Here is a 26,129-nt window from a genome sequence, read left to right on the forward strand (position 1 = left end):
GCATAACTATGGCTATATTCATGTAAAGTGTTGTTTGTAATTCTAGTTTAGGGGCTGAAAGGAAGATAATTTCCAAAGTGCTTAGCTGACTTCTACAGGTTGGCTTACTCAAATACCAATAATGCTGTGACTCCCTCCTACCGGTGTCTGAAAGCCAAGTTCAATTCTTTTCAAAATCCACCTGTAGCTGCAGCAGATTAATAGTCTACTGAAAATTCAAAATCAAACTGGAAAAACTGGGCAGGTGGCTAGTGATTGAAAATTAAAGTTCAAATTTTGCTGAGAGTTTTCTTTGCCCCAAAAAATGTAAACCACTCAGCCAATGTTTACTCATTTTTAGTACCTATTTATTTCTCAGTTATGTGGTCTTATTATGAAGGATACTTTTTTCCTGAGGCACAAACCATAAGGCAAACAACAAAAGAGATTTAAAAGTTTTTTATAAGGTTAGATAAATAAAATGCACAGGTAAAAGATGCATAATGGAGCCGGAAGTTGGCACCAATATGCAGACAGATCAGACTATCTCGTGTGACAGCCTCCTCCAGTTACCAAGGGGATTAAAATGTCTGATAGCACCATGGAACCTTCTTCTTCCAGCTTTCATCTCCGAACATTCATAACCAGCTTTTCATGACTGGTTTCTTCTGTATTATAGTTGGAAATGGGTACTGCTGGCAAAGTGAGAACTATATGTGTTTGCTTAAACCACCAGGGAATATCAAATCAGACTTCATTCTTATGGAATTATTCCCCGTCATCTGAAAAAAACCAGAAATTGGTTTTTACTAATAAGCATCCATTAATGATGACGCCCAACACAAACTACACTTCATTCTATCACATATGTTTCATCTATTCTCTAATACGACATGCGGAAGTGATATTTTGTTAAATGCTTACTTTGTGTCAAGCAGTTTACGAAGCACTGGGGTATATACAAGATAAGCAGGGCAGACAGAGTCCCTGTCCCACATGGGGCTCACCATCTGAGTGTGGGGGAGAACGGGGACTGAATCTCTATTTTAACAAGTATGCAAATAATACTCTCTCATGGCAATTACTGTTGATGGCGGTATCTCTTGATCAAGAACTTCTACATGGTTGCATAAACGGTAAATATGGCTATATTCACGTACAGGGTTGTTTGTAATTCTAGTTTAGTTTAGGGACTGAAATGAGCATTACCCACAGCTTTAGGAAATGAGCAGTTTATTTTGCATTCTTTCTTAGGTCAAACCTCTTCTTCACTATGCCAGTAAATACCTTCCGTGAGCTCACTGAATTCAGACGAAATAGGAAACAGACTTGAGCACGATCAAAACTAATGCCCCGCAAGTGAAAAGTGAAAGCATACAGTCATCAAGCAGGGGTAAGTCAACTCGGATTTCTTGGAATCTCGAATCCAGCTCATTTTATTTTTCCCCTCCGATTGTGTTGAGAAATGGATATGAGAAAGCAGCTTGTTCTCTAAGTAAACCAGATATAGGAGTTTAAAGAATAAAACCAAAAAAGGATCTGTTTATAAGGGACACTTGCCTAATTCTTCTTTTGCTTTTAATCTTTTAAGTCCTACAGCTCACAAAGAGTTCCTACAGAACAGCTCATAAAGAGTTTTCAGGCCGCATGCAAGATTAAGAAAACATTTTAAAAATAGGCATAGAATAAAAAATGTTAATTTCTTCTAGGAACACAAAAATATAGAGAGAAATAAATCTAAATCAGTAGAAAAGACTAGGTATTTTCTGTTTTTCATAGTGATGCTATATTAGGAAGATGAATTCATTCAGTACTAGAATAACTGCTGCATCATTGGGGAGATAAAGGGGAGGTCTCTTCGATTTATAATTTGCAGTCCCAATGCTACATTTAAACTGAAAAATTGAGGAAATCACCTAAACAAAGAAGTGTTTAGCTGGTTATCAAATCTCTGGATCTGAGCTCGTCTTATGCTGTTGGAATAGTCTCCGACCCAAAGCGACTCCGTGGACACATCTCTTCCAGAATGCCCCACCTCCACCTGCAGTCCTTCTGGTAGCATATCCGGAGAATTTTCTTGGTAAAAATATGGACACGGTTTACCACTGCCGCCTTCTGCGCAGTAAACTTGAGTCTCCACGCTCAATTCTCTCCCAGGCTGCTGCTTCCCATGCTGCTGACTTGTAGCAGCTGGCCTTCCACCCACTAGCTACTGCCCGAGCTAGGAATGGAACAGGCAGGCCTCTCCTTGACTCTCCCTCCCATAGTCGTGACTGGTCAAGTACTGGAAACTTTCCAGGTGTCATGGATCTGAACTACTTCAGTCCTTTATACAAAGTAATATAGGAGATTACCGTCACTGTTTTCCTCTTGCTGAGTCTCAGTAAGGATTATATTTTCTTCTGAACACGGTGGTTCTTCTTTGACCATTAATTCACTGGTTGAAAGAAGGTTGTTCAGATTTCTGATCCAGTCAATGCTGTCCACAGAATCATTGTTTGAAATACCTTCTACCAGAATGAACGGATAGTCCTGGGGACCATTTGCTGCAAAAGCATCACCGTTGGCTGAGTCAACTTCATATAGGTCTGGAAGGAGGCTGAACGTGGAAAACGGATCAGCAAAACAGCGGGAAAACAGCAAAGCCGATCAGCTTGATATGAAAGTGTAGCCCGAGTCAGTGAAATTTGAGGAATTAAGTTTTGGATGTGGAGTTTCATTCATGTGCAACATGATATTTCACTGGAAAATGAACCATTTTTCATAATAGGTTAAGATATTAAATGAGAGATTTTTCTATTGATGAATCTCTTCCTCCTGTAGACAGTGAGCTCATTATGGGCAGGGAAGTATCTACCAACTCTGTGGTGGTGTACTCTCCCAAGAATTTAGTACAGTGCTCTGCACACAGTAAGTGCTCAGTTAATACCACTGACTGATTGATTTTGAGTACTACTAATTGTAAAATAAAGCATCGAAGTTCTTATGGTTTTACTACCAGGCTGATTTTAAATGGGATTTCAAATATTCACTCAGTTCTGCTTTCCTCACTGACATATCGATTTTTGCATTCCCATGAGTTCTTCGTCTTTCCCTCCCCTCCCCTCCCCCAAATTCTTCCTCTTTCAGTTCTTTCGTTCATTCCCACATCAGCCCGTGGATATGCCTCCTCAGGGAAAGAGGGTTTTTTGAAAGGAATTTTTTGGTAGAAAAGAATCGGTTTTAGCTAAATTTGCTTGGGCAGATCTTTATGGCTAGCCCGACATTAGCAGAAATGGTAGCATGCAGATAAGGTTTTGGAGTCGCATCTGCTTGTCCCACTTCTCACCTTCGTGGCAGTATCATGCTTTCCTTTCACCATGCTACCACCTAAAGGCCTCGGGGCAGTCTCGGGGGTCACTGGGGACCACAAAGTAACCGGCCCCCTAGGATATCAACTGTCAGCATGCACAGGGACCTCCTGATCCAGCACTGCATTCTGCCTTTATGTCATTAAGCCCTTGTCTTTAAGTTGTAGCATGCTGAATTTTAACAAAACGCACCCGAACAAAATCTTACTATTAGCTAACTAACAATCCAGGTGCCAATACTGCCATCAAGGCAGATGGAGTTTGTGAACTTTTTTACATGGCTGCTAGCTTTGCCTCTCAGATGTGTGTGGCCTGAATCCTATGCAGAAAATGACTTCTATTTGTAGTTTTCATGCTACTTGTTTGCTAACCCTTAACCTCAGGTTAGACCTGAGCCCTCATTCTAAATAGCGACGTTGATACAAAAACATTTCTGCACCGTGAAAGGAAAAAAAATCTCATTAATCTCAGAGCAGGATGATTTTCTTTATGGCTCTTCATAGCACTATGAAAACAAACAGTACAACTTCTCCACTCACAGTATCGTATGTTCTTGCAGAAAATCCTCTACCTCTGGAGGGGCTGTTATCTGAGAGCTGATATTGATACATTTTTCCATGATATCTGTGGAAGGATATTGGTTTACTGCGCCTGGTGAGAAAGCAGCATTCGGTGAGTCTGACATTTAGAAGCCTGTAGTTTTGAATTATTTTGAAAAACAGCATTTAGTTTAATTGTACAAAGATTTCATCCGTTCAGGCTCTACTAGGAAGACGGCTAAGTCCAGCAGGTAGCCCCGAATGGGAACTTAAGAACCCCACCTAATCAGCCCACTGATTTGTAACCTGAGTTGGAGCAAGTTGCAACCCCTCTGCCCCTCGGTTTCCCTATGCGAAAATGAAATAAGAATGGTTTCTCTACTTCACAAGGATGTTGTGAAGGTAAAATAAGAGGATACACGTGAAAACCCTGTGAATGCTATAGAAAGATTTGTTTAAAAAAAAAAAAGCAGTAACAGTGAGACTTCTAGCCCAGGTTTCTCACTGCTTCCTCTGTCTAACGTCGAGGGTTCCTAAAGCGCTCCAATTACTGATGCTGTCACATCAGCTCCACTTGCAAACATTAAACCCACTTTAAGTGCAAAGAGAAGGAACAAGCAAATGACTTACGTCTGACTGAGACTATGAACGGCTTAATAAACCTCACAATGTAATCGAAGTCAGGTTTGTGGATTCTGCCGAGCCGAACCAAGTGATGATCCAGGGGGTGGCTGGCTAAGTCTTCCAGTTCCTCATCACCGTGCGCGGGGCCCATAGAAAACACAAATATGGCATATCCTTGACACTTGGCCCTTAGTGATTCTTTCTTTAGTACTTCCTTGTCCAAAGAGCTGGTTTTTCCAGTAGTCACCACGAAGATGACTCTATTTTTTCTCGGATTGGGTGTCCCTAAGAAGATGTTATCAACTGTCCACCGAAGAGCATGGCCAATGAAAGCATCTCCATCCAGTTGTTGAAAAGATTCTTGGAGATGACTCTTCATTTGACGTAGATTGTTATATGTCACTAAATCAAATTCCACCTTGACTGGGCATTCTTCGGTATTGGGCAGATAGCCCGGAGGAGCGTGGCTTAGGACGGCCACTCTGTCGCCTATAGTGGAGGTCATTGGGTCGGAAGCAATATAAAAATTCTCAACTGCTGATCTTACAAAGTCTTTCATTTCTTCAAACTCAGTACTCCCCACATTTTGAGAGCCGTCCAACAGGAAAGCGACATCTATGTATGCCTTGTGTAAAAAGGGATTGGCAGACTCAGAAGTATCCCATTCCCCGTTTTCTCTCAGATTGTCTTCTGCAGCAAAATTATTCATGTGACTTATTTCATCTAGAATTATAAAAGAAGACAAATTCTGGTATTAAAGTTCTTGGCCAGACATGAAAGAAGTACTCAAAAGTCACCAACGTATTAGGGTCTTGCTGTTTTTTATCCATTGGATTTGAGCACTGTACTAAGAATTCAAAGAAGGAAAACACGTTCCCTACCCTCAAGCAGTTTACAGTCTACACACAAAAATATAGGATTTTGAATGCCTCCATGAATGTGCTTGAGTGCCAAGAAAACAGCACACGCGTTTCACGGTCATATGTGGGCCATCCTGAACTACAACACTTCTAAAGTCACATACTTTATTTTCTTGATTCAAACAGATCCTGTAGACACACCATGAAAACCTCCAAATTAAATTTGATTTTTTGCTTCCAAGAGCACACTGATCCTGAGCCCTTTTATCACGTACTAGCTAGCTTCAATGGCACTAAAAAATCAAGGATGGATACATACATCTTTATATTAATATAGATGCACTAGATTACTTTTCTGACATAAATTTAGGGACAAAACTTGCACTTTTTACCCCCATTCTGACATTGACAAGTCCTTAAAACTGGGGGATAGTTCATTTATCGTGATTTCATTATCTTTTAAAGATTTTCAGAGCATTTAAAAACCCTTAATAGGCCAGCATTCACACGTGAAATTACTGAGCAAAATGAACTTTAAACCATACTGGGTAATGGAAATGAGAGACTAATCATTTCAGAGATTAGAGTATTTACCTCAGAAAAATAGCTTTCCATGTACTTTGTCTACCATTGTGCAGATACATTTTGTAAATCAATCTGTGCAACACACTTTTCTAGCATTTTCAGAACAAAATGGTCAAAGTGATCATTTCGTGTATAATTAGGCCCTACCAACTCTATTCATTTACCTGTTAGTGACCATGGAGAATCTAAAAGAGTCAGAGATAGAACATTATGTTCTAAATGGAGGAAGCACCACAGCTTTAATCACGGCTCTTGGGAAATGACTTCACAAAGAAACTGTACTATTCTAGTTCCTATTTCTTTTTATAATTCCTCTTCCATTACAAGAGGTTACATCTTTTGTCAACAATGTGTAAAATCTTTGACAACTACTTCATAATACCCAATTTGTAATCTGCTATATTTCATTTTGCAAAAACCTAAGAATAAAACTTTTCATGCTTCAAAGGTAAGGCCAAAATAAACTTTCTCTGTCCCCTTGGAGCATTCACATGAATATATTTTGTTACTGGGCTAGATTCTGTTGGGGATTAATACTTTTTGGAGGGTAAATTTGACAATACCAGGGGAATTTATAAAATTTTCATTTCCGTAGAGAATGCGATCCTCACCATACGTGTGACTGGAGCGGAGATCTATGTCATTAATATATTTCACACTGTGAGCCTATAGAGTTTTTTGTTGCACTGCGCCATTTTACACTTGGTGGGTCTGGTATTCTTCTTGAAACTGACTTTTGGTATCCTGATCACCCCAAAATCACTGTCCAAGGCAAGTGATCGTCTCCTGATTGTTGTTCACCAGACTGCTCTGGATGCTGTTTTCTTCCACACATTCAGTGTTTGAGACTGTTCGTGACTAAGTTGTCACAAAGTCTGTTCTGCCGGCCCTGCTCGCATGTGCCCTCTCAGTTCACCATAAAGTAGTCATGTGGGTATCCGGCTGTCGCCTGGCTTTCTCATGTTCCTTTCTACGGAAGAGCTTTGTTGAGCATTAACTCCAGGGCTAGTGAGCTGACTATTTTGGACCTCATGGTTGATATTTTGGTCCTTAACTGTTAATATTTATTGAGCACCTACTGTTTGCAACAGAACTGTACTAAGCTCTTGGGAAAGTACAATAGAGTTAGAAGACGTAATCCCCATCCTCAAGGAGTTTACAGTCTAGCCAGTAAGAGACAAAATTGTTTACAGATAGGAGGAAAAGGAGACTGAAAAAGTGACTAAGAGGATGAGTAAGTGCTGAAATAGCAGAATATATGGCCTAGGGGAAAGAATACGGGCCTGGGAGTCAGAGGACCAGGGTTCTAATCCTGGTTCTATCACTTGCCTGTTTTGTGACGTTGGGCAAGTCACTTAACTTTTAAGTACCTCAGTTTCCTCAACTGCACAATGGGGATTCACTACCTATCCTCCTTCCTACCTAGACTGCAAGCCCCAAGTGGAACAGGGATTGTGTCTGACTTGATTAATTCATATCTACCCCAGCACTTTGTAGAGTACTTGGAATGTTGTAAGCACTTAAGAAATGTCACAATTATTATTATTATAATTATTAATTCAGAGATGGTAGTTGGAAGGGTATGACTTGGAGAGATTCGAAATTAACTGAGGGATTGAACTGTGGTCTGGTGGACCGGAAGGGGGAGGGGGTTCCAAGCAGAAGGAAGGGTGAGCAGGTTGCCTAAAGAAGAGCTAACGTGAGCCGGGGCGTCGTGGGAGAGGGACAAACCTATGTAGGATGAAGTGATGGAACATCTCAAAGCCAAATTTGAGTCTCTGCGAGATGCAGAGAGGAATGGGCAACCGTTGAAGGCTTTGGAGGAGTGGTTACACCTACAGAAAGCCCTTTTAGAAAAATGATCCTTCCTACCAAATGAAGTACGTACCATAGAGGGGAGAGACTGGAGACAGGGAAATGAGTAGTGAGGAGGCCGACACACTAAACTAGCGGGGTGGTAAAGGATGGCTGGTCCAGGGTAGTGAACTGGAAAGGTGTGGAGAAATAACTGACAGAAATTAGTGAAAGACAGTGTTGTGGTTGAAAGAGACAGAGGAGTCAAAACTAATCCAAGAGTGCAGGCCTCAGAAGCAGAAAGTGGAGTACAGTGGAAAAAAGTCAGGATGGGGAGAGCATTTGGGAGAGAAGATGATGGACGGAATTTCAGATATATTGAACTTGGGGGCACAGAGGGGCTTCCATGTGGAGATGTCGTGGAGCTAGCAGGAAGTGTGAAACTGCAGAGAACTAGGGAAGTTTAGGCTAGTGAGATAAATTTGGAAGTCCTCTATCACTTTGCCATTTAATGGTGAGTTTGGCTCATCGGTTATCCAAAGCCAGATGTGCTTTTGGTAGTAAAGCCACGTCTCAAAATCCCCTCTATTTTGTATGTCTCCGGTTATGTCAAACTTCATATCACTTGTCACCCAACATTGGCCTTCTCAATTTTGTTTTCAATTTTTTTCAAATGTCTGTATATTGGTGGATGGCATACTCCCTCCATAGCAGGATTTGGTAGCAGCGATAAATTCAGAGTTGAAAATCTCTGAGTGTGTGTAAAATTCCCTAGGGTGTAAGCTGGTGTAGAACTGATTTTCTTCAGGATTACTGCTAGTCCACAGCACTCTTCCAATTGTGTGTAGCACTTCATAATAACCTGCATGCCCTTTTGCCTCAAGAAGTTAGTGGGGTTGGGGTGAATATCACTTGTCCAGAGTTCACAGATCCAAGTGCAGAGATGTGCCGGTGCAAGGTCAGTGGTAAACCAGTAGATGGCTGATTTGGTAAAGAGAAAATTGGGATTTCTAGATCCCACTGGGGTTTAGTGTTAAGAAAAGGAATATGTGTTCAAGTCCTGGAGCTACTCGTTAAACTGTGGCTACGGACTAGACATCAGATTTGTTGGCATCTGGCAAGATGATAATAATGATGGCATTTGTTAAGCGCTTACTATGTGCCAAGCACTGTTCTAAGCGCTGTATCCCCTATTTTTGATGTTTTTAAACTACATCTGTCTGGAAGTTTGCACAAAGGCAGGGATCACTAATTAAGGGCATGTCTGTACTGACTTATAGCCCAATAAAATACTCTCCAGTGAAAGGAATAGCTCTGTGTCTCTTGATTATAGTGAAATTCATTCACGTGAATTCCCCAGGTGGGCAAAGAGGACCAGACTGGATTCCCCAGATGTTACAGGTGAAGTGTGTGATGAGGCCGGATAGGCCCTGGGGCTATCCCATTTGGAATCGAGAGCCCCCGAGGAAGAAAGCTCCGTAAAATTCACTCCTCAGTGTGTCGGTTCTAACTTCACAACATTGCTAAAATCCACCCTTTTCTCTCCATCCAAACTGCTCCCCTGCTGACCCCGCCTAGCCTATCCACTGAGCCTATCCCACCTTGACTACTGCATCTGCTTCCTCACCGCCTCCTATCACTCCCGACTCCGACCTGTACTTCATTCTACCGCACGAATCATTTATCGACAGAAATGCTCAGTTCACGTCTCCCTGCTCCTCAAGAATCTCCAATAGTTGATCGTCCACCTCCATCCACATCAGACAGAAACTCCTTACTGTTGGCTTCGAAGCACTCAATCAGCTCACCCCGTCTTACCTCACCTGTCTTCTACTACAGCCCAACCCACACACTCTGCTCTTCCAGTGCCCACTTACTCATTGTGTCCCGATCTCATCTATCTTGCTGCCGACCCCTTTTATTAATTCATTCCCATGTTCTCCTCCTAGCCTGGAACTCCCTCCCTCTCCATGAAAACCAGACCACCATTCTCACCCCCTTCAAAAGCATTACTAAGGTCACCTTTCCTCCAAAAGGCCGTTCCCCATTTAGCCCTCTTTTCCCCGGCTCACTCTCCCTAGAGTGTCATCTACGCACTTCAATCTGTGACCTGTGGACACGTTATACTCACCTCATCCCCGATCCCACAGCACTTATCTTTAAAATTATATATTACAAATTACTTATTTATGCATATTGACGTCTGTCTCCCCCTCTAGATTGTAAGCTTATTACGGGAAGGAAACACATCTACTAATTCTGTTGTATTGTCCTCTCCCAGGTACTTAGTACAGTGCTCCGCACACAGTAAATTCTCAAGAAATACAATTGATTGATTGATATTCCTTCCAGTCACTCCCAGCCTATTCTCTCTTCAGGGTGGACCTTTGCTTTCCCCGTTCCAGAGAGCAAGGATAGAGGCAGAAGGATGGGCATGGGGACTTTCAGGTGGCAGGAGGAAAGCAGGAAGTGTACATGAGGCAAGAGGAGAGAAAAAGGAGATGTGACCGGGCAGTAAGAAACAGGTTAGGAATGTGGTAAGGAGAGAAGTGAGATGGCCATGTGTTTGGAAGAGGAATCAACCTGGTGAATTTTGCCTGCAAACCTCTATAGATTGTCTGGCCTCCCCGAGGACATGGCTTTGTCCAAGAGCCCTATGGTCAGAGTTCACTATGACCGCATTTTGAACTCTGATGCATACAAAGCATATAGAAATGTTTATGCATGTTATCATAAATGTTTATTTAAGCAATACATCCGGTACGTATCAAAACCATGGTCAAAACTTATCTCTCAGAGATCAAATTTAAACACTGAACCGGAGTAGTAAACCATCCATAAAGAAAAAATTTTCATGGGAACATTCACAACAGTACATCTCGGCAACTATTCCCAATTACCAAAAATGAGGATAGAAGTAGCATACAGTCCCTCGAGACCACTCGTGGGCTCAGAGATGGTGTTCAAAATGGTGAAAAAACTCTATTCTCTCAGGGATGAGATACCCTCACTGTATCCAGTCTATCACAACCTGCCATGTTTCTCCATCAAATTCTTCCCTTCTCTCAACTCACTGAAGGAGAAAAGTGGGGATTACTGATAATCTGTATTTTCCTGCCAGAGCCATGTACAATTAATTATGTCTTCAGCCAAATTTGATCTTATTCTTGCTAAGATTATCATCTTGACTCACAGTCATCTGAAAAACCAAACAAAAAGCCCATTTCAACTAAAGTATGACAAAAATAAAAAGATGGCTTCAAAAACAAATTGTTTTTAATCCTAATATATCCACCTCAATCTTCCCTGACACAGGGTACCTTTCCGTATAAGGAGAACAAGAAACGGACACTCAGATTTTGATTTACTAAAATGTTTTCCAGTATTTTCACAGGTCACATTAAATCCCCATACTTATTATGGGCTGTGGCTTATAGAGATGTGGGCAAGACATGTGAAAACAGATGGCCACTGTTTACAATATAAGACACTCGGTTGGTCCCATTTACTCAGGCAACTGCTTTATCTATCAAATTGTTGGTTGGCATGCATAATTCGATTCTTTTTGTCAGCAAAACTGTTGGCTTCCAGAAATGGTTAGTTTTTTGATGATTTTTTATTTTTTGGAGCTGGAAGATAAGTGAAATGCTGCTTTTCCAGAGATAAAAGTGCTTTGGTGAAAAGGCTGATAAAATGTTTTGGTTCTCCCACATATGAATACTTTCACTGCAAAACCACATCTTTATGTAGGGTTGATTGGAATAAGGTTTTCTAGAATAATTAAAACATTTCACTAGCAGTGTCAGATCCTGGACCACCTGATACAGCTTCTGAATCAGATGCAATTAAGAGCTCAAAATGTAAAATCAAAGCATGCTGCAAATTGTTAAGAAGCTATCTCAGACTCATGAATATGAATCTGTAAGAATAAGCCACTGAAAAAGGTTTTAACAGGAGAAACACTTAAGCCAGATTTGCAGATGATGCAGGTCAAAGGAAAAAAATGGTGTAACTGTCATTTCCTTATGCTTCCAAATAATCATTGAACGAAATGAGGACATAGTTTTCAAATCTAGGCATTCTGGCCAAACACATTTTAGTGAAAATGAGCATGGATATACACACAGAGAATCTAGAGAGGTATGTATGTCTTTGAGAATTTTTCTGACTTGAAAATAAACCCAAAATTCCAGGCCCAGGTTTGCCATATAGAAAAATCAGAGGTTATTCTAGAACAGCCACCTTTCACAATGGCATGTAAAGGCTTCGTATGTTGTGGAGAGAAAGAGAGGTAATAGAAAGGAAGACCTCTTTACAGTCCACTCGACAGATCCCAATTTCACTTTTTGACGGTATTTGTCAAGTGCTTATTATGTGTCACGCACTTGTTCTCAGTGCTGGGGTAGATACAGATTAATCAAGTGGGCCATAGTCTCTGTCCCACATGAACCTCACGGTCAAGTAGGAGGGAGAGCGGGTACTGGATGCCCATTTTGCAGTTAAGGAAATTGACGCACAGAGAGCTTAAGTGACTAGCCCACGGTCACACGGCAGACAAGTGGCAGAGCTGGGATTAGAGACCGGGTCCTCTGGTTCCCAGATTGCTGCTCTATCCACGAGGCCAAGCTGCTTCACATAATAACAACAACAATAATAGTAATAAAGGTATTTGTTAAGCGCTTACTATGTGCCAAGCACTGTTCTAAGCGCTGAGGTAGATACAAGCTAATCAGGTTGCCCCATGTGGGGCTCACAGTCTTAATTCCCATTTTACAGAGGAGGTAACTGAGGCACAGAGGAAGGGAAGTGACTTGCCCAGGGTCACACGGCAGACAAACGGCAGAGCCGGTATTAGAACTCATGACCTGTCTCCGAGGCCCGCGCTCTATGCACTGAGCCATACTGCTCCTCTGGTGGAACCAAGAGTTCTAGAAGAGGGAACCCAGAAAACTGATCTCTAGCCTGGGTGTCGCTATAGCTTGGGGGGAAATTTAAGGGGGAGCAGGAAAGATTTGCTAAAGATCTGCATCCAGTTATTTTAAAGTCTAATAGCTGCTCGATTTAAAATTTGAAATTATTATGTTGTCTTATCATTTCTTCCCCTTACCTGAAAAGAGGCTCATCATTTCTTCTCTATTCCTCGATTCTTCATAGTTTACTTCTGCTTCCTCAGGCACTAAAATCTGTTCGGCAGGATAGAACAAATCTGTACTTTCCCTCGAATTCGACACAATGTCTGAATGTCCCGGAGCACTTAATAAGCCTCCTCCCGAGGCTGTAACAATATACTCTTCGGTTAATAAGCTAGGAAGAATAAAAAAAAAGAAAGCTTCCATAAATATAGGCACAATAGTTATTTCTGGTGCACTTGGGTGAATCGTGACAATATTCTCATTTCAGCCATTTAGGAATTTCCCCTATAAAAATTCACCATTTTACCTATTGAGCTTAGCAATTAACAAATATAGGTGGAGAATCGATTTCCACAGTGTGATGTTCAAATGCAGTGTGGGTTATGTTGTACATAAGTATCTATTTTTGCCGTTTCACCATTTATTCTTTTTTTTCTAGTCCTCTAAGGTTCATGTAATGCCTCCGTGCAATAAGTCGGGCTCTTAATTGCCCAGTACCTTTAGATGAGTCCTAAAATCCCAGGAGAAAGGTCCACGATGGCCGGGGAAAGCTCTATTAATTTAGCTAGGATGGATTTTCAGTGATCCCGTACATTATATCAGGTGTTTGTTCCTATCCAGGCAGAGGGGCAAGAAATGGGTTACACCAATGGCTCAGGATGGCACCGGCTCTGCTTTCATGCGGTCCTTCAGGAGGTGTTTTCTGCTGGACAGTTCCCCGCCGACTCGCAGGAAACCCAGAGGAACGGAGGAAGCGCTCTGCGGATATTCCCACAGAGGTTGCGGCCGGGTGCAGCCCTGACCGTGACCTTCCCATTTCATGCTCAGTCTGAGGGAACCCTGTGGCAGATGGGAGCCCAAGGAAACTCCTGGGCCACCCTGAAGCTCAGATCCCCCCCAGGAGGCAGTTTGTTTCAGACCCGATCCACTTAGTTTACTTAAGAACATTAGGAAGAAAAAAATCCCCCAAAACGTATGAACGATCCTCTCCTGACTTTGCCGAGGTCGCGGGGCCGGTGAGCCTTAGCCACCTAAAATCTCGCCGAGGATTAACTCTTTAGGACTGCATTTGAGAAGGGGTGTTACACTGGCAACTGAGAATCTGACTGCCAGATGACAGTAGTTTAAGCATTCACTAGGCAGAGACATGGGCTCTTCTGTGCAGATGGGAACCTCCACTTGGAATCCTGGTGTCCATTAGAGATCTTATAGTTTCTCAACAAATGAACCACTAAAAATAAAAGCTTTCCAACTCACCTTTGAGAATCTCTTCTTAAAGCAAAGTCCCTTTCTAGCAAGGATGTCCTGCACCGGCTTTCCAAAATCGTAGGTGGATACCGATCGACTGACTCTAAGAGGGACAGATCGTCAACATTAACGGTTTGTCTGAACTTGAAATAGGTTTTCCGAAATAATTTTTCCCCCTCTCCGACAGAGCCGGTTCGACACTGGTACGGGGCCTTAGGTGAACAAATGACATCGTAGACGCTCCAAAATGGCACCGCTGATGGCTCCCCACCACCTCCCCTGCAGATTGCTCCGATCCTGATCCAGGTGCTACTCCGGGAACCGGTGCAAGGGATGGATCGGGAGGGATGGCTGTAGCATGGATCCACGGAGGCAGTAAGGCTCTAGTGTGGAGGAAGGTCTCCAATCAACGCTACGCAGAACACTAGTGAGAGCACACTGGAATTACTAGGCATGTTTCCTAGTAGATGGTCCGGTCAGGTCAACATATAAGCATGCTAAACAATCAGTGGTATTTGCTTAGAGAGTTCAAAGCAAGAGATACACCAACAGAGTGGTAAAATGTGTCATACCTGTTATATTTACAAAAGGAATTGGTTGTGAAACCCATCCGCATCCAATAGGGTTAGTGCTCAGATGGTACATGTGCCCTAAGTCCTACAGAGGAACTGATCTCAACAGTTTTGAACTGACCCAGAGCCCTACAATTCTGAAATGTAGGTCCCCCGAGCATCCCCTTTCCTGTCCCCTGGGGTAATTAGGAAGCGGATAAATAGCTTTTACTGGGACTAGGTTTTTCAAGGGTCTATAAACTGCTCAGTGGCACCGTAGCATCAATCAGATATTGTGAGGAGAACTGAGGTGTAAAGAGCTACTCCAGCCCGGCAGTTTCACATGGTAACAGATAATGAATATTCTGAGGTCAACCGGTGAGATTTGTGTATATTCAAAAGTATAAATATTGCCCTTTAAATGTGCCTTAATATAGTGCTGAGGGAAGCGTCACATCTTCAGCATGCTTGCAACGATGTCAATTTGAATTTTCAATGAGTCTTTCTTCTTGAGAACTTAAAGTATCTTCTCACATATCATCTCATTTTGTCCGCACAGAAATATCTGTCCCTCTTTCCCTCCTAGGATTGTTATCTACAGTTTGCCTATTTATAAGTGGCTCAAAGTCCCACTGCAGGTCACTGGCAGGCCTGGGATCAGAACATTAATTTCCAGGCTCCCAATCTTTCTTCTAGGCCACAATGCTGACAGAGCTTGTTCTAAACATGTGGGTGCAGAGCTTCTCGGTTTTCTTTAGGTACTTCAGCTTACTTGTCTGCCTTATGCTAACCTACTAAGATTTTCAGACAATCTATCCCTAAGAAAGATGAACCTAAAAAAGATTTACAAAGCAGAATATGTAAATTTCTATGAGGCATGTTTGTCACACAGTCTCCACTGTTTTGCTATCCAGAAAATGTGTTCTTTTCCCAACATCTGCCCAAGAATTGAAACAGATCTACAGTAGTCATTTATTTCGTGGACCCATTTTTGTCGACAAAAACGGATTTTAAGGTGTTGGAGAATGATTATGGTAAGGACTTTAGCCACGTAGCCTAATATGATAGCACATCCTCCATTAACATCACTCCAAGGGATGATGTGTTTGGCAAGTCACATCAACATTTCAGTCATTTTTCTCCTCTAGAGCCCTAAAGCGATAATGCTAGTAACTACAGCATAGTTTCTAATGAGCGATCACCTTCTGCAAGTGATGTATACTGACTCTCCCATTTCGGTTCACTCACACCATCTCTCTAATGTACTGAGACCACGTATTTGGACTGAGATTTCCAAATACTATATTGGTTCATCAATATTTCCCGTGAACAGATGGACCTAGTAAAAAAGAAAAGAGGAAGAATTTAAACACTTACTTTTGACCGAGCGTATGAACGGTTTAATGAATCCCACGGCATAGTCATAATCAGGTTTGTGAACTCGACCCAGGCGAATCAAGTGATGCTCTGGGGGGTGGCTTGCCAGCGCTTCCAGTTCTGTGTCGAGATGTGTAGAGCCCAGAGATAACACAAATATGGCATATCCCTGACACTTGGCTTTCAGAAATACTTTCGCTGACGCTTTGTTTTTCAAAAGACCTGCGTTGCCAGCAGTGATGACAAAAATGATTTTATGGTCTCTCATGTTGGTGGACTTCGAGAAGACGACATCAATGGCCGACTGCAGGGAATAACCAGTAAAAGCTTGTCCCTTATGCTGTTTCAGAGAGTTCTGGAGATATTTCCTGATCAGGTATTTGTTTCCCTGTGCGGTTAAATCAAACTCTACCTTCGCTGGTCGTATCGGTTTCTCAGAAGAGTAGCTCAACAAAGCCACCCTATCACCTTGGACAGAAATTCCAGGTTCTGAGGTAATATCAAAGTTGTCTAGGACAGTGGTTAGAAAGGCTCTCATTTCCTCAAACGCGGAGAATCCCATACTCTCAGGTGCGTCTAAGAGGAAAGCAGCATCCACATAGGAAGTCACTGGGGGCCTCGGGTTTATCACGCAGCCTGTTGGAAAGCACGGATCTGCAAATGAACAGAATCGCTTGTCACTTCAATCCATGGTATTTATCGAGTGCCTATTTTATACAGGGCACTGCATTAAGCATTTTGCAGGGTACAATTAAAGGGGAAAACAAGCCTGCCCACAAAGGGGCTTGCCATCAAATTAGGGAGTCAGACATTAAATAAATCGCAGATAAGAGGAAGAAATGGTCGTGGTAGAGAACGTAAATTGAAGCGTACAAGAATGCAGAGAGAGATTGTGAGGACCTAGAAGCTATGGAGATGCAAAAGTGCTGAGATGATAGAAGAAAGGATGTGACCTGAGGATAAGAAAAATTATAGCCTCCTGGAGGAGGTGGCATTTTAGAAGGGCCTCAGAGATGGAGACAGAAGTAGCGTGGTGTGGTGGAAAAAAACATGGGCCTGGGTTCTGATCCCAGCCCTATCACTTGTCTGCTCTGTGACCTGAACTATTTGCTTAACTTCTCTGGGCCGCCATTACCTCATCTGTAAAATCGGGCCTCGTACCTCTGACTCAGACCTTGAGCCAGCCCTATGTGGGATAGGGATTGTGTCCAGCCTGATTATCTTGAATCTACCCCCAGCTCATTGTACAGTGCTTGGCACACAGTAAGCACAAGTAAATACCATTAAAGAAAATGGTGTGGTCTGACAAGATTTGAAATGAGATTGAGTTAGAGGCAGGAGGACCTGGGTTCCAATCCCAGCTCTGCCACTTGTCTGCAGTGTAACCTGGGGGCAAGTCACTTTATTTTTCAGTGCCTTAGTTCTCTCATCTGTAAAATGGGATAGGGACTGTGTCCAATCTGGTTATCTTCTATCTACCCCGGAATAATAATAATAATGATAGAAAATGAAAGGTGAGAAAGTTGAAAACGTGGCACAGTTAAAAAAAACTGAGCTCGGGAGTGATAGAGATTAAACCGGGGTACAGTAGAAGAGAGTGGATAAGAGTGGGTTATATATGAGGGAAAGAGCTGGTGTAGTGCCTTAAAGTATGTGGTCACGTTTCTGTTTGATGAGAAGCTACAAGATTAACCATAGAGGTTTTGCACGAGTTGAGAGATGTGTGTAGAACGATGTTTTAGAAAGGTCACCAGAGCAGATGAGGGAAGTGATATAGACTGGAGAGGGGAGACACTGCCTTTAAGCAGACCAGTGAGAAGGCTGATAAAGTAGTCAAGCTTGGATATTATGAGTGCCTGGACAAGGATGACGGCTCGCCCGATTAAAGGGAATGGGCGGATATGGAAAACGTGGTGGAAAAACTAAAAAGATCTCTTGAATAGGCGAGATGAGGAAGCCCCAAGCCTCAGTTTATAGTCCTTAGAACTCTTCAGTGCAAACCGTGATCGGCCAACCAATGGTATTTTTGAGCATTAGGTGCAGAACACTGTTCCCTGCCCGTAATGAGCTTGCATGAAAAAGTTGTGCATTGCAAGCCAGCTGAAATGTTACACTAAAATGGAAGTGGGATAGAGGTCAGATTTTAGATTTTGCCCATGGCTTGGGGTTTGCCCCTTTCCCAGCATGTTCTTCTGGGGACACACTGGAAAATTACAATAAATTACCCATTGCATACCCCCAATTCTGTGCTCTAGGGCACCCCAGAATTTCATGGGTTTTTCTGGCAGTTTATCTCACTCCCTGTTTCCCCAAACTGGAGTGCTGTTGCCAAATCTGTAGCCAGTGACAAACTGGAAAGGGTCCCTGGAGGAAAGTTCTTGGAGCAACCGGACTGATCCCTCAACCCCACAGCACTTATGAACATATCTTTAAATTATCATAAATTATTTATATCAACACCTGTCTCACCCTCTAGACTGTAAGCTCATTGTGGGTAGGGAATGTGCCTGCTAACTCATTTGAGTTGTACTCTCTCAAGCATTAGTACAGTGCTCTGCACCTAGGAAGCACTCAAATACCATTGATTGATAGATCTCAATCTGGTCTTTGTAATCTTCTCTCACACAGTTTTAGAAAAGATATCCACATATCCCAGAATTGGAATCACCCCAGCTAAATTGATTGGCTTTACTCTTGCACCAACCCCAGTGGGTAAGGCACATCTTAAATTCTTGGACTCTAACAAGTGGTCAGGTAGCACCTACTCCTCCCAGATTGTAGGTTGGTCATTGTGCTCTGTGGTGATTTTAAATAAATGAATTAACTGACAATAGCATTCAATCTAAACTTTTAAAAATTAATGCAGAATTTAAACAACAGCAAGCTGGGCTTGAGTCGGCCTAAAATTCTTTCTTCCTCTTCCCGTTACCGATTCCGGCCACCTCAAATGCTCTCTTCTAAGGGCTGGCAGGCAGGACCAGTGCCTTTAGAGTTTCACAGGATTAGTCCCAGGAACTCCGGGTTTTGCAGTTTTCCCCTCCTTAATCTTCTCCCTACCCTGTTGCCACCCTGGATGGGGAGGTGGAGGAGGAAAGAGGGAAGGGATTTAGAGAAATGCAGCATTATATACAAATTCAGGACAACCTTTTGACACTTAACACATTTTCTGGAGAGGAATTATCTTATGTCCGATTATTGGGATCAAATTCTGACCACAAACCAACGGAAACTACATTTACACTAAATGGCCATAAATAAAAAGAGGCCCAACCATTTAGGCTGATATTGTTTAGAACTTCTAGGACATTACTGTAAAGCTGAATGTAAATCCTTGCCAAGAGCTGTCAGCATAATAACTAAAGCGTGATCCTGGGTAAACACAGCTTCATTAAACGAATTCTCTTTTATTAATGGGACCGTACCATAGCAAAGTGTACACAGCTGAAGTTTTTCTGCTGCACCAGAACTCCCAGTTGTCAGAACAGAAATCAGTTGAAATGTGCCAGAGTCATCGAGCTATATAGGGGAAAAAAACACGGTGGGGGATTCAATAAGCTTAATTATTGTTGAAGGAAAAAAGAAAACTGAACATAAATGCTATTACTGGCTCAAGCTAACAGTCCATTCAACACAGCATCCTATGTGGACAGTGACTGAAGAATTCTCAGAGGAACTGTTTGGTGATTACCCTCCTTGATAGCCATAATACCATTCCTAACTTTCCCTATTAGGAACCGATTTTGGACTACTCATCCATGAATTTGTCCAAAGCTTTCTGGAAGCTTTAATCCCTTAACCTGTAGGTTCAAAATGAATATTCAAACTTGAAAATTCACACCTCCTTGTAAACTTTGTACTGTTCGCCTTCTCACCCCATACCTTGACCAACTACATACATTTATTAGCAAGGGAGTCTTCACCCCTCCAAACCAAACCTTACAGTCTCACGTCCTTGGGTTAAGAGGACATATGGTTTTCCCTGCAGTCAGATGCACTCTGGAGTTGTCCTACAAGCCAAGAAGCCCCTAAAAATCCAACAAGGAGGTTGCAAAACGAAGAGGCAGAGTTCAGTGAATTCCTGTTAGATCAACTATCCAGTTTCCTTTAGGACTTCTGCCTAATTACTGACTCATTTCCTAATTACTTCCAGCCTTTAAAGTTTAAGGAAAAACCTGGCCAGAACTTAAACAGATCCATGCCCAGAGCCCAAAGTAGGGTGTTTCCAGCCCTGCTTCTTACATGACAACTACTGTTTCACGTACAGTGCTGTTCGGCTGGGTTCTTAGTCCCTAGAGAGATGTACGTCAAGTATGTCACCCCGCCCACTTACTCCTCATCTCAATAACTGGGGTTCCACTGGGCTTGGCTTTGGGGCGACCTGCCTTCCTCCCATGGGACAGATGAACTCTTCCGGGGCCTCATTTAATAAATAGCTTCTGGTGTCCTGAAAAATTTTATTCTTCTCTCACAATGAGGCTTTGGCTTTCAGGCTATGGATTATTCCCTTGCAGCAGGTTTCATAATAGTGCAACTGTATCTTTGGAGTCTGAGCCCTGAGGAGCCTGAAAATCTGTTCTGCCACGTACCCTAGAGACTTTTGTTTTTATTTTGGTCTCTGTCCATGTACACTTATGTTGACAACGGTTTTCTCCATCTCTTAATCTCTTAATAATTGCGGTATTTATTGTCTCTTCTTTCTCTTTATTACATGCCACCAGTCCCCTTTCCCCACACATTTCTAGACTGTGAGCCCTTTTGAGGGCCAGGGTTCATGCCTATCTAATTCCCATCTATGTATTCTTTCCCAGTGCTCTCTACTCAGAAAGCGCTTAATACTTATTACTACAAGGGAGATGCAGCATGGCCTATTGGAAAGAGCACAGGCCTGGAAGTCATGGGACCTGTTCTAATCCTAGCTCTGCCAATTGCCTGTGTGACCTTGGACAAGTTGTGCCTCAGTTTCCTCATCTGTAAAATGAGAACTCAATACTTGTTCTCCTTCCCACTTAGACTATGAGCCTCATGTGAGCCAGACTGATTAACTTGCATCTCCCCCAGCACTCAGAAAAGAGCTTGACATATAGTAAAGCACTTAAATACCACCATCATTGGCATCACCTGATACTCAAAAAGAGTCAAGGGGCTTTTCAGGATTTGTTTTCTGGCAGAGTGGGAAATCATGATGTCTAGAAAAGAGACAAAGTTCCAGCACTCTTTTTACCCCCCGAGAAGGAATCCAACTCATACAACCTAGTTCTTACAAAACCTGATTTACCTTTGATCTGACACTTCAGTCTATTTCAGTGAGCAACTTTCACCTTTCTTCTTGTAAATGGTGATGATAAGTGGTATCTCTGAGATTCTAAAGCATCACCTTAGTGTTTCCTACTTTGAGGAAGGACTTGGGTAGATCTCAATGGATGTGTGTATACCCTGCAAATATATTCCAAGAGGAATATAGAAGCCACTCGATTGTGAGTTCTTTGATGGCAGGGCTCTTTTTTTTAAGGGCATTTAAGCACTTACTACATACTAAGCACTGGGCTAGATACAAGCTAACCAGGTTGGACACAGTCCCTGTCCCACATGGAACTCACAGTCCTAATCCCCATTTTACAGATGAGGTAAGTGAGGCACAGAAAAGTGAAGTGACTTCCCAATGTCACAGAGAAGACAGTTGGCAGAGTGGGAAACAGAACTCACATCCTCTGACTCCCAGGCCTGTGCTCTATCCACTAGGCTATGCTGCTCTGCCAGTCTGTCATATTGGGGTATTCTGGATGGTTGAATCACTGTTCTATTTGCATTGGGCCCTCAGTGAATACTATGGATCGACTGAGGCAGAACCAGAGCTTCTGTCCGCAAGTTTACGTCTCATCAAAGTCGGGACCACTTGCCCAATTACGGAGTGAGGTGATGTGATCGAAAGGCTTCATAACTTCTTACTTGGGATGAAGATAATCACCCTTAGTAAAGGCACATAATATCACCGTGCTTCAGTGACTTTACGTAGCTGACATACTAAAAACTGCAGTTGGTTAGATGGTCACTGTGCTCACTGAGCTCAGTGCAGACTGTGAGCCTCGTGCGGAACAGAGACCATATCCAACCGGATTAACTTGTATCTTCGCCAGTGCTTGACATAGTGCTTAACGGTTCCAAAATTACAATCAAAATGATAATAATGTAGACACATGTGGGTCCACAAGGAGAATGCATTTGGCAGAGCATCCCTAACTTTGATAATTTCAAAAGAATCTGCAGCTGTTCAACGTATACTTTTTTTGGCTTGGTTGTCTGGAAAGGAAGTTGGTAATGCTGATACCAAAAAAAAAAAAAAAAAGAACTCTGGTACTTTTTTTTTTTTTTTTTTTTTACCTCAAAGGCATCCTGGACAGCTCTCTCATCACTGAAAGCAAGGACAACTGGAATGATATTGAGGGCACTGAACTCCATGGTGGCTGTGGCAAGTGTCAGAGGATCTGCCGGTAGACCATGGCTGAAAAATACAGCGATCCTTCTCACGTTAGCGCCTCGGAGGGTTCTTTTGAAAAGATTCTTAGCCACGAATCTCATCGCCTGGCCAAGGTTCTGGTCCCGTGTTGTTCTTTCATAAGCTATTTTATTTATTTCTTCTATAAGCTTTTTCTTTTGGTAGTGGTCTGACAGGCGGATGTGGTTTCTGGTCTTGGTACCGTAAGAGACGACAGAGACTCTTGCTCCCACTGGACAGTTTCTTGTCCTGATTTTGGTGTCATTCACGATCGATACGATCATATCCTTTGTTTCAGAAAATCTTCTCTCCGTGACAACCCGTGACATGTCTATTGCAAAAACCAACTCCGTTGGATATGCAGGGCAGTCTGGTTTTCCTGGAAGAAAGTCAGGGGAAGATGTGTGACATGAAAAAAATGTAATTTTTTTCAATGTCCAAAGCAATAGTGCTTTAATCAACTGAGTGTAGAACACAGCTGCTATGATTGTATTATGACAGCCTCATAGACAAACTCTACTGAAGATGATATTTCTACTCCTTTTTTCCTGAGCCAGCTGGCAATCCAAAAAAAAAAATCAGAGGCAAATACCGGGAAGTTGGAAGTGAGTCCCCGAACTAATTCTATTTTTCTGAAACATTGGTTTACTGGAGATTTTGAATATTCCCATAGATCTGTTTAGAGAAAATTTTACAGGAATGCAGCGTTCAAAAAGGAGAATGTAAAAATAACTTATTTTCAATGAATGAAACATTTGACTCTCCATCCCTGTTCTTTCTACTAACGGTTCAGAATTTCTCTCTCTCGATCTGATAATTGAAATGATGTCTTGTCATACAACAGGAAAGTCTACTTCAAGCCCTGATTTTAGTGTCATTCTTGATCGTTAGGGTCCAAGGTCAATGTTCCGATCTGCTGAGTTCATATTCCCCAATCCTAGCCCCTCTCCAGTTTAGCCAGAATGCACAGGTTAGATTCTGTAAGGCTCATTTTGAGTATAAGAAGCAAAAAGGGGAATTTACAAAAACAGTAATAAATAGAGTAATTTACAGTTAAAAGTAATAACTGGGGGATGTTATCACATAAATCCAGTTAGGAGAGGATTGAGATTAAAAAAAATTTTAAATGTACAGTCTTGCCCTCCCACCACACCAATAGTAAAACTTAGCAGAAGTGTCTCATACAACGGGTGAAAACCTATGTAGACTGTTGAAAATAAGATCTCACTGCATTGAAAAGGTTCCTTCATAATATATTTATTAAAGATAATTATTTTTGTTAATAAAATAGTCAAAGAATGCTCACTCACCTTTCCAACATGCTGCAAAATATTTAAAAATAAAGTATGTTAGGCTTTTTAGTGTTACTTTAAATAGTTTTTTAATCATATTTGTTAAGCATTTGCCATGTGCCTAACACTGTTCTATGTTGGAAAACTGTTTTGCAGATGAACTTTATTTTTCCTTTCGCAATGCTCTAATTAAAATATTTATAGCACCGCAGCTTCCAGCAAACCAAAGTTAGACAATTAAGTAATGGAGAATGGTAATTCTTCGATGCCAGCTTTCTCATTTTCCCTGTATTTCTCATGGAGAAAGCCTTCCCCATCAGTATTTGTGTTGAAAGTAGGGTATTGGTTGTTCCTTACAAAACACACCCTCTAATACTCTGATTTTGTTACCCCACCAATCTTGGCCTTTTGATTTTGGTAAAATCGCATCAAAATTTGTTCCTTTATTTCCACCTGCCCCAGAATTCCCTTCACTTAGTTATTCATATCCAAAACCCTGAGAAAGGGAAGCCTCTGAGTAGAACCTTTCCATACAAAAGAACATCTGCTGTTTTTTATGTGATTTGCTTTTTGAGAATCTGGGAGAAATTAGAGGAAAAAACTTGGATAACCTGATAGAAATTATTTGCAATTCTACCCTTTCATAGGAAAAGAAACTTTCAAATATAATACAGGCCAGGGTGGAAACTGATAAGGTAGTTTTCAGTCCATTTAATTCTATAAAATTACAATTTCCAACCAAATATCCACAGCCATAGCTCCATTATTCTCTCAATCTACCTAGTAAATCAGATTACTTTACTACTTACAAATATATGAGATGTTTAATGAGTGCTATCTGAAGATTTGGATTTATCTTAATCGCCTTAATGGCAACGACTACCTCCACTAACTGCTTAAAACGCAGTTAGTTTTTTTGACCATTTATGAACCAAGGATACTTACAGCTGCGATCTCGCACAAACTGAACAAGGTCACATTGCTGCGGATGTAAAAGTGAAATGGAAAAAATTAAAATTATACAGAAGGCTAAGCATTGGGATCATTTCTTTCTCAAGGTGGGGATTTGATTGCAACGTCCAAGATACGTACGGCAAATGAAGTCAGCCCCTGCGGGCCTTTAGCCCCCTAGAAAAACAAGAAATAGATCATCAGTTGATTAGTGCCGTGTCACCTGACTCTTTAATTTTATCCATTAGCCACAAAGAGAGAGCACTGAGGAGTTAATAGTTTAGTAAGGGTCTCCCCCACTAGACTGTAAGCTCCTTGAGGGTTCACGTCTACTCAAATGTCTTACTCCTGTAAATGCTTAGTACGGTGCTCTCCACACAGTAGGCGTTCGATTTGGCTCTTATTGTGTACAGAGCGTGGTACTATGAAGCTGGGAGAGAATAAGAGAATTATTGGAAATAACATCTGCCCACAGGGGAAACAAACACTGCTATTGATTGATGATTAATCAGTGATACCGGAGCAATTATTACGTGCAACTCTGTCCTAGGCTCTTGGGAAAATAAAATATAATCGAGTTGGTAGACACGATGATGCATCTTAATTTCACCGATGAGGCAGGTGGACTACAAATGGCAAGCTTTTCCAAATCTGCAGTGTTATTTATCCCACGTAGTAGCCCTTTTCCTCTTCCTTATTTTGCCGATCCAATAATGAAACAGGAACCTGCCACACAGCTTTGTAAAAATCAAAGGTGACGGTACCAGTCTGGCAGTGAGGCCGGAAGTTCTAGACACCCTCTTTGATTTAACTGCTTATTATCTGCCTTAAGAATTCACCACACATGTGGTAGAGTTAAACAGACTAATATCATCCAATGTAAAAAGGTTATCATAGTAATGCTACAGAAGATTGAAATAGCTCTAAGTGGCAGATATGCCCCGTAACTTCAGGCAGTCTGAGTGGTAAGAGACCAGAAGGAGGGGAATTTCTGCCTCCTTTGTTCTTCTCTACCCATTTCTATTCTTCTCCACTTAATGATTGGTAATCTCAAAAAAGTTAGAAACATCACAAATATAGCCACAAAGTTTTTCACTTTCCCTTAGGTACATCCATTATTTGTTCTTCCCATGGAGTGAAAACAGAAATAAGTAACCATGAACAAGTTTGATTGATTTAACTTTGTAAAATAGCCCCACATTCTATTAAGGGCCTAATAAACATAATGGGGGCATTAATAGTCTTGTTTCTTCAAACATGAATAATTTGCCACTTGAAGAATTCCTTTGCCCACGCTGAGGCTGGGGCTTGAAAAACTGAAATAGTCTATCATAGTAGTGGGGAAACACTAATT

At 41.8% G+C, this 26,129-nt stretch overlaps 1 protein-coding gene across 5 annotated transcripts in view; it reads right to left on the reverse strand.

The window, feature by feature from the left end:
- Window positions 1–423: 423 nt before the first annotated feature.
- LOC100083893 (collagen alpha-6(VI) chain) overlaps window positions 424–26,129 on the reverse strand; it is a 78,699-nt gene continuing 52,993 nt past the window's right edge. For 4 of the 5 annotated variants that reach the window (XM_029070786.1, XM_039912829.1, XM_029070781.1 and 1 more), the window contains 12 exons: window positions 24,917–24,952; window positions 24,770–24,806; window positions 23,843–23,854; window positions 22,418–22,911; window positions 19,462–19,555; window positions 16,040–16,693; window positions 14,121–14,214; window positions 12,839–13,035; window positions 4,499–5,215; window positions 3,869–3,980; window positions 2,334–2,578; window positions 424–761 (listed from right to left, as the gene is read on the reverse strand). In XM_029070786.1, the coding sequence (XP_028926619.1) occupies window positions 748–761; window positions 2,334–2,578; window positions 3,869–3,980; window positions 4,499–5,215; window positions 12,839–13,035; window positions 14,121–14,214; window positions 16,040–16,693; window positions 19,462–19,555; window positions 22,418–22,911; window positions 23,843–23,854; window positions 24,770–24,806; window positions 24,917–24,952 (2,706 nt within the window). In that variant the 3' untranslated portion in view covers window positions 424–747. Of the gene's footprint in view, window positions 762–2,333; window positions 2,579–3,868; window positions 3,981–4,498; window positions 5,216–10,454; window positions 10,931–12,838; window positions 13,036–14,120; window positions 14,215–16,039; window positions 16,694–19,461; window positions 19,556–22,417; window positions 22,912–23,842; window positions 23,855–24,769; window positions 24,807–24,916; window positions 24,953–26,129 lie in introns of those variants that run through there. The other variant, XM_029070788.1, reaches the window with a different exon arrangement.

This window comes from Ornithorhynchus anatinus, chromosome 8, assembly GCF_004115215.2.
Source record: "Ornithorhynchus anatinus isolate Pmale09 chromosome 8, mOrnAna1.pri.v4, whole genome shotgun sequence".
NCBI lineage: Eukaryota > Metazoa > Chordata > Mammalia > Monotremata > Ornithorhynchidae > Ornithorhynchus > Ornithorhynchus anatinus.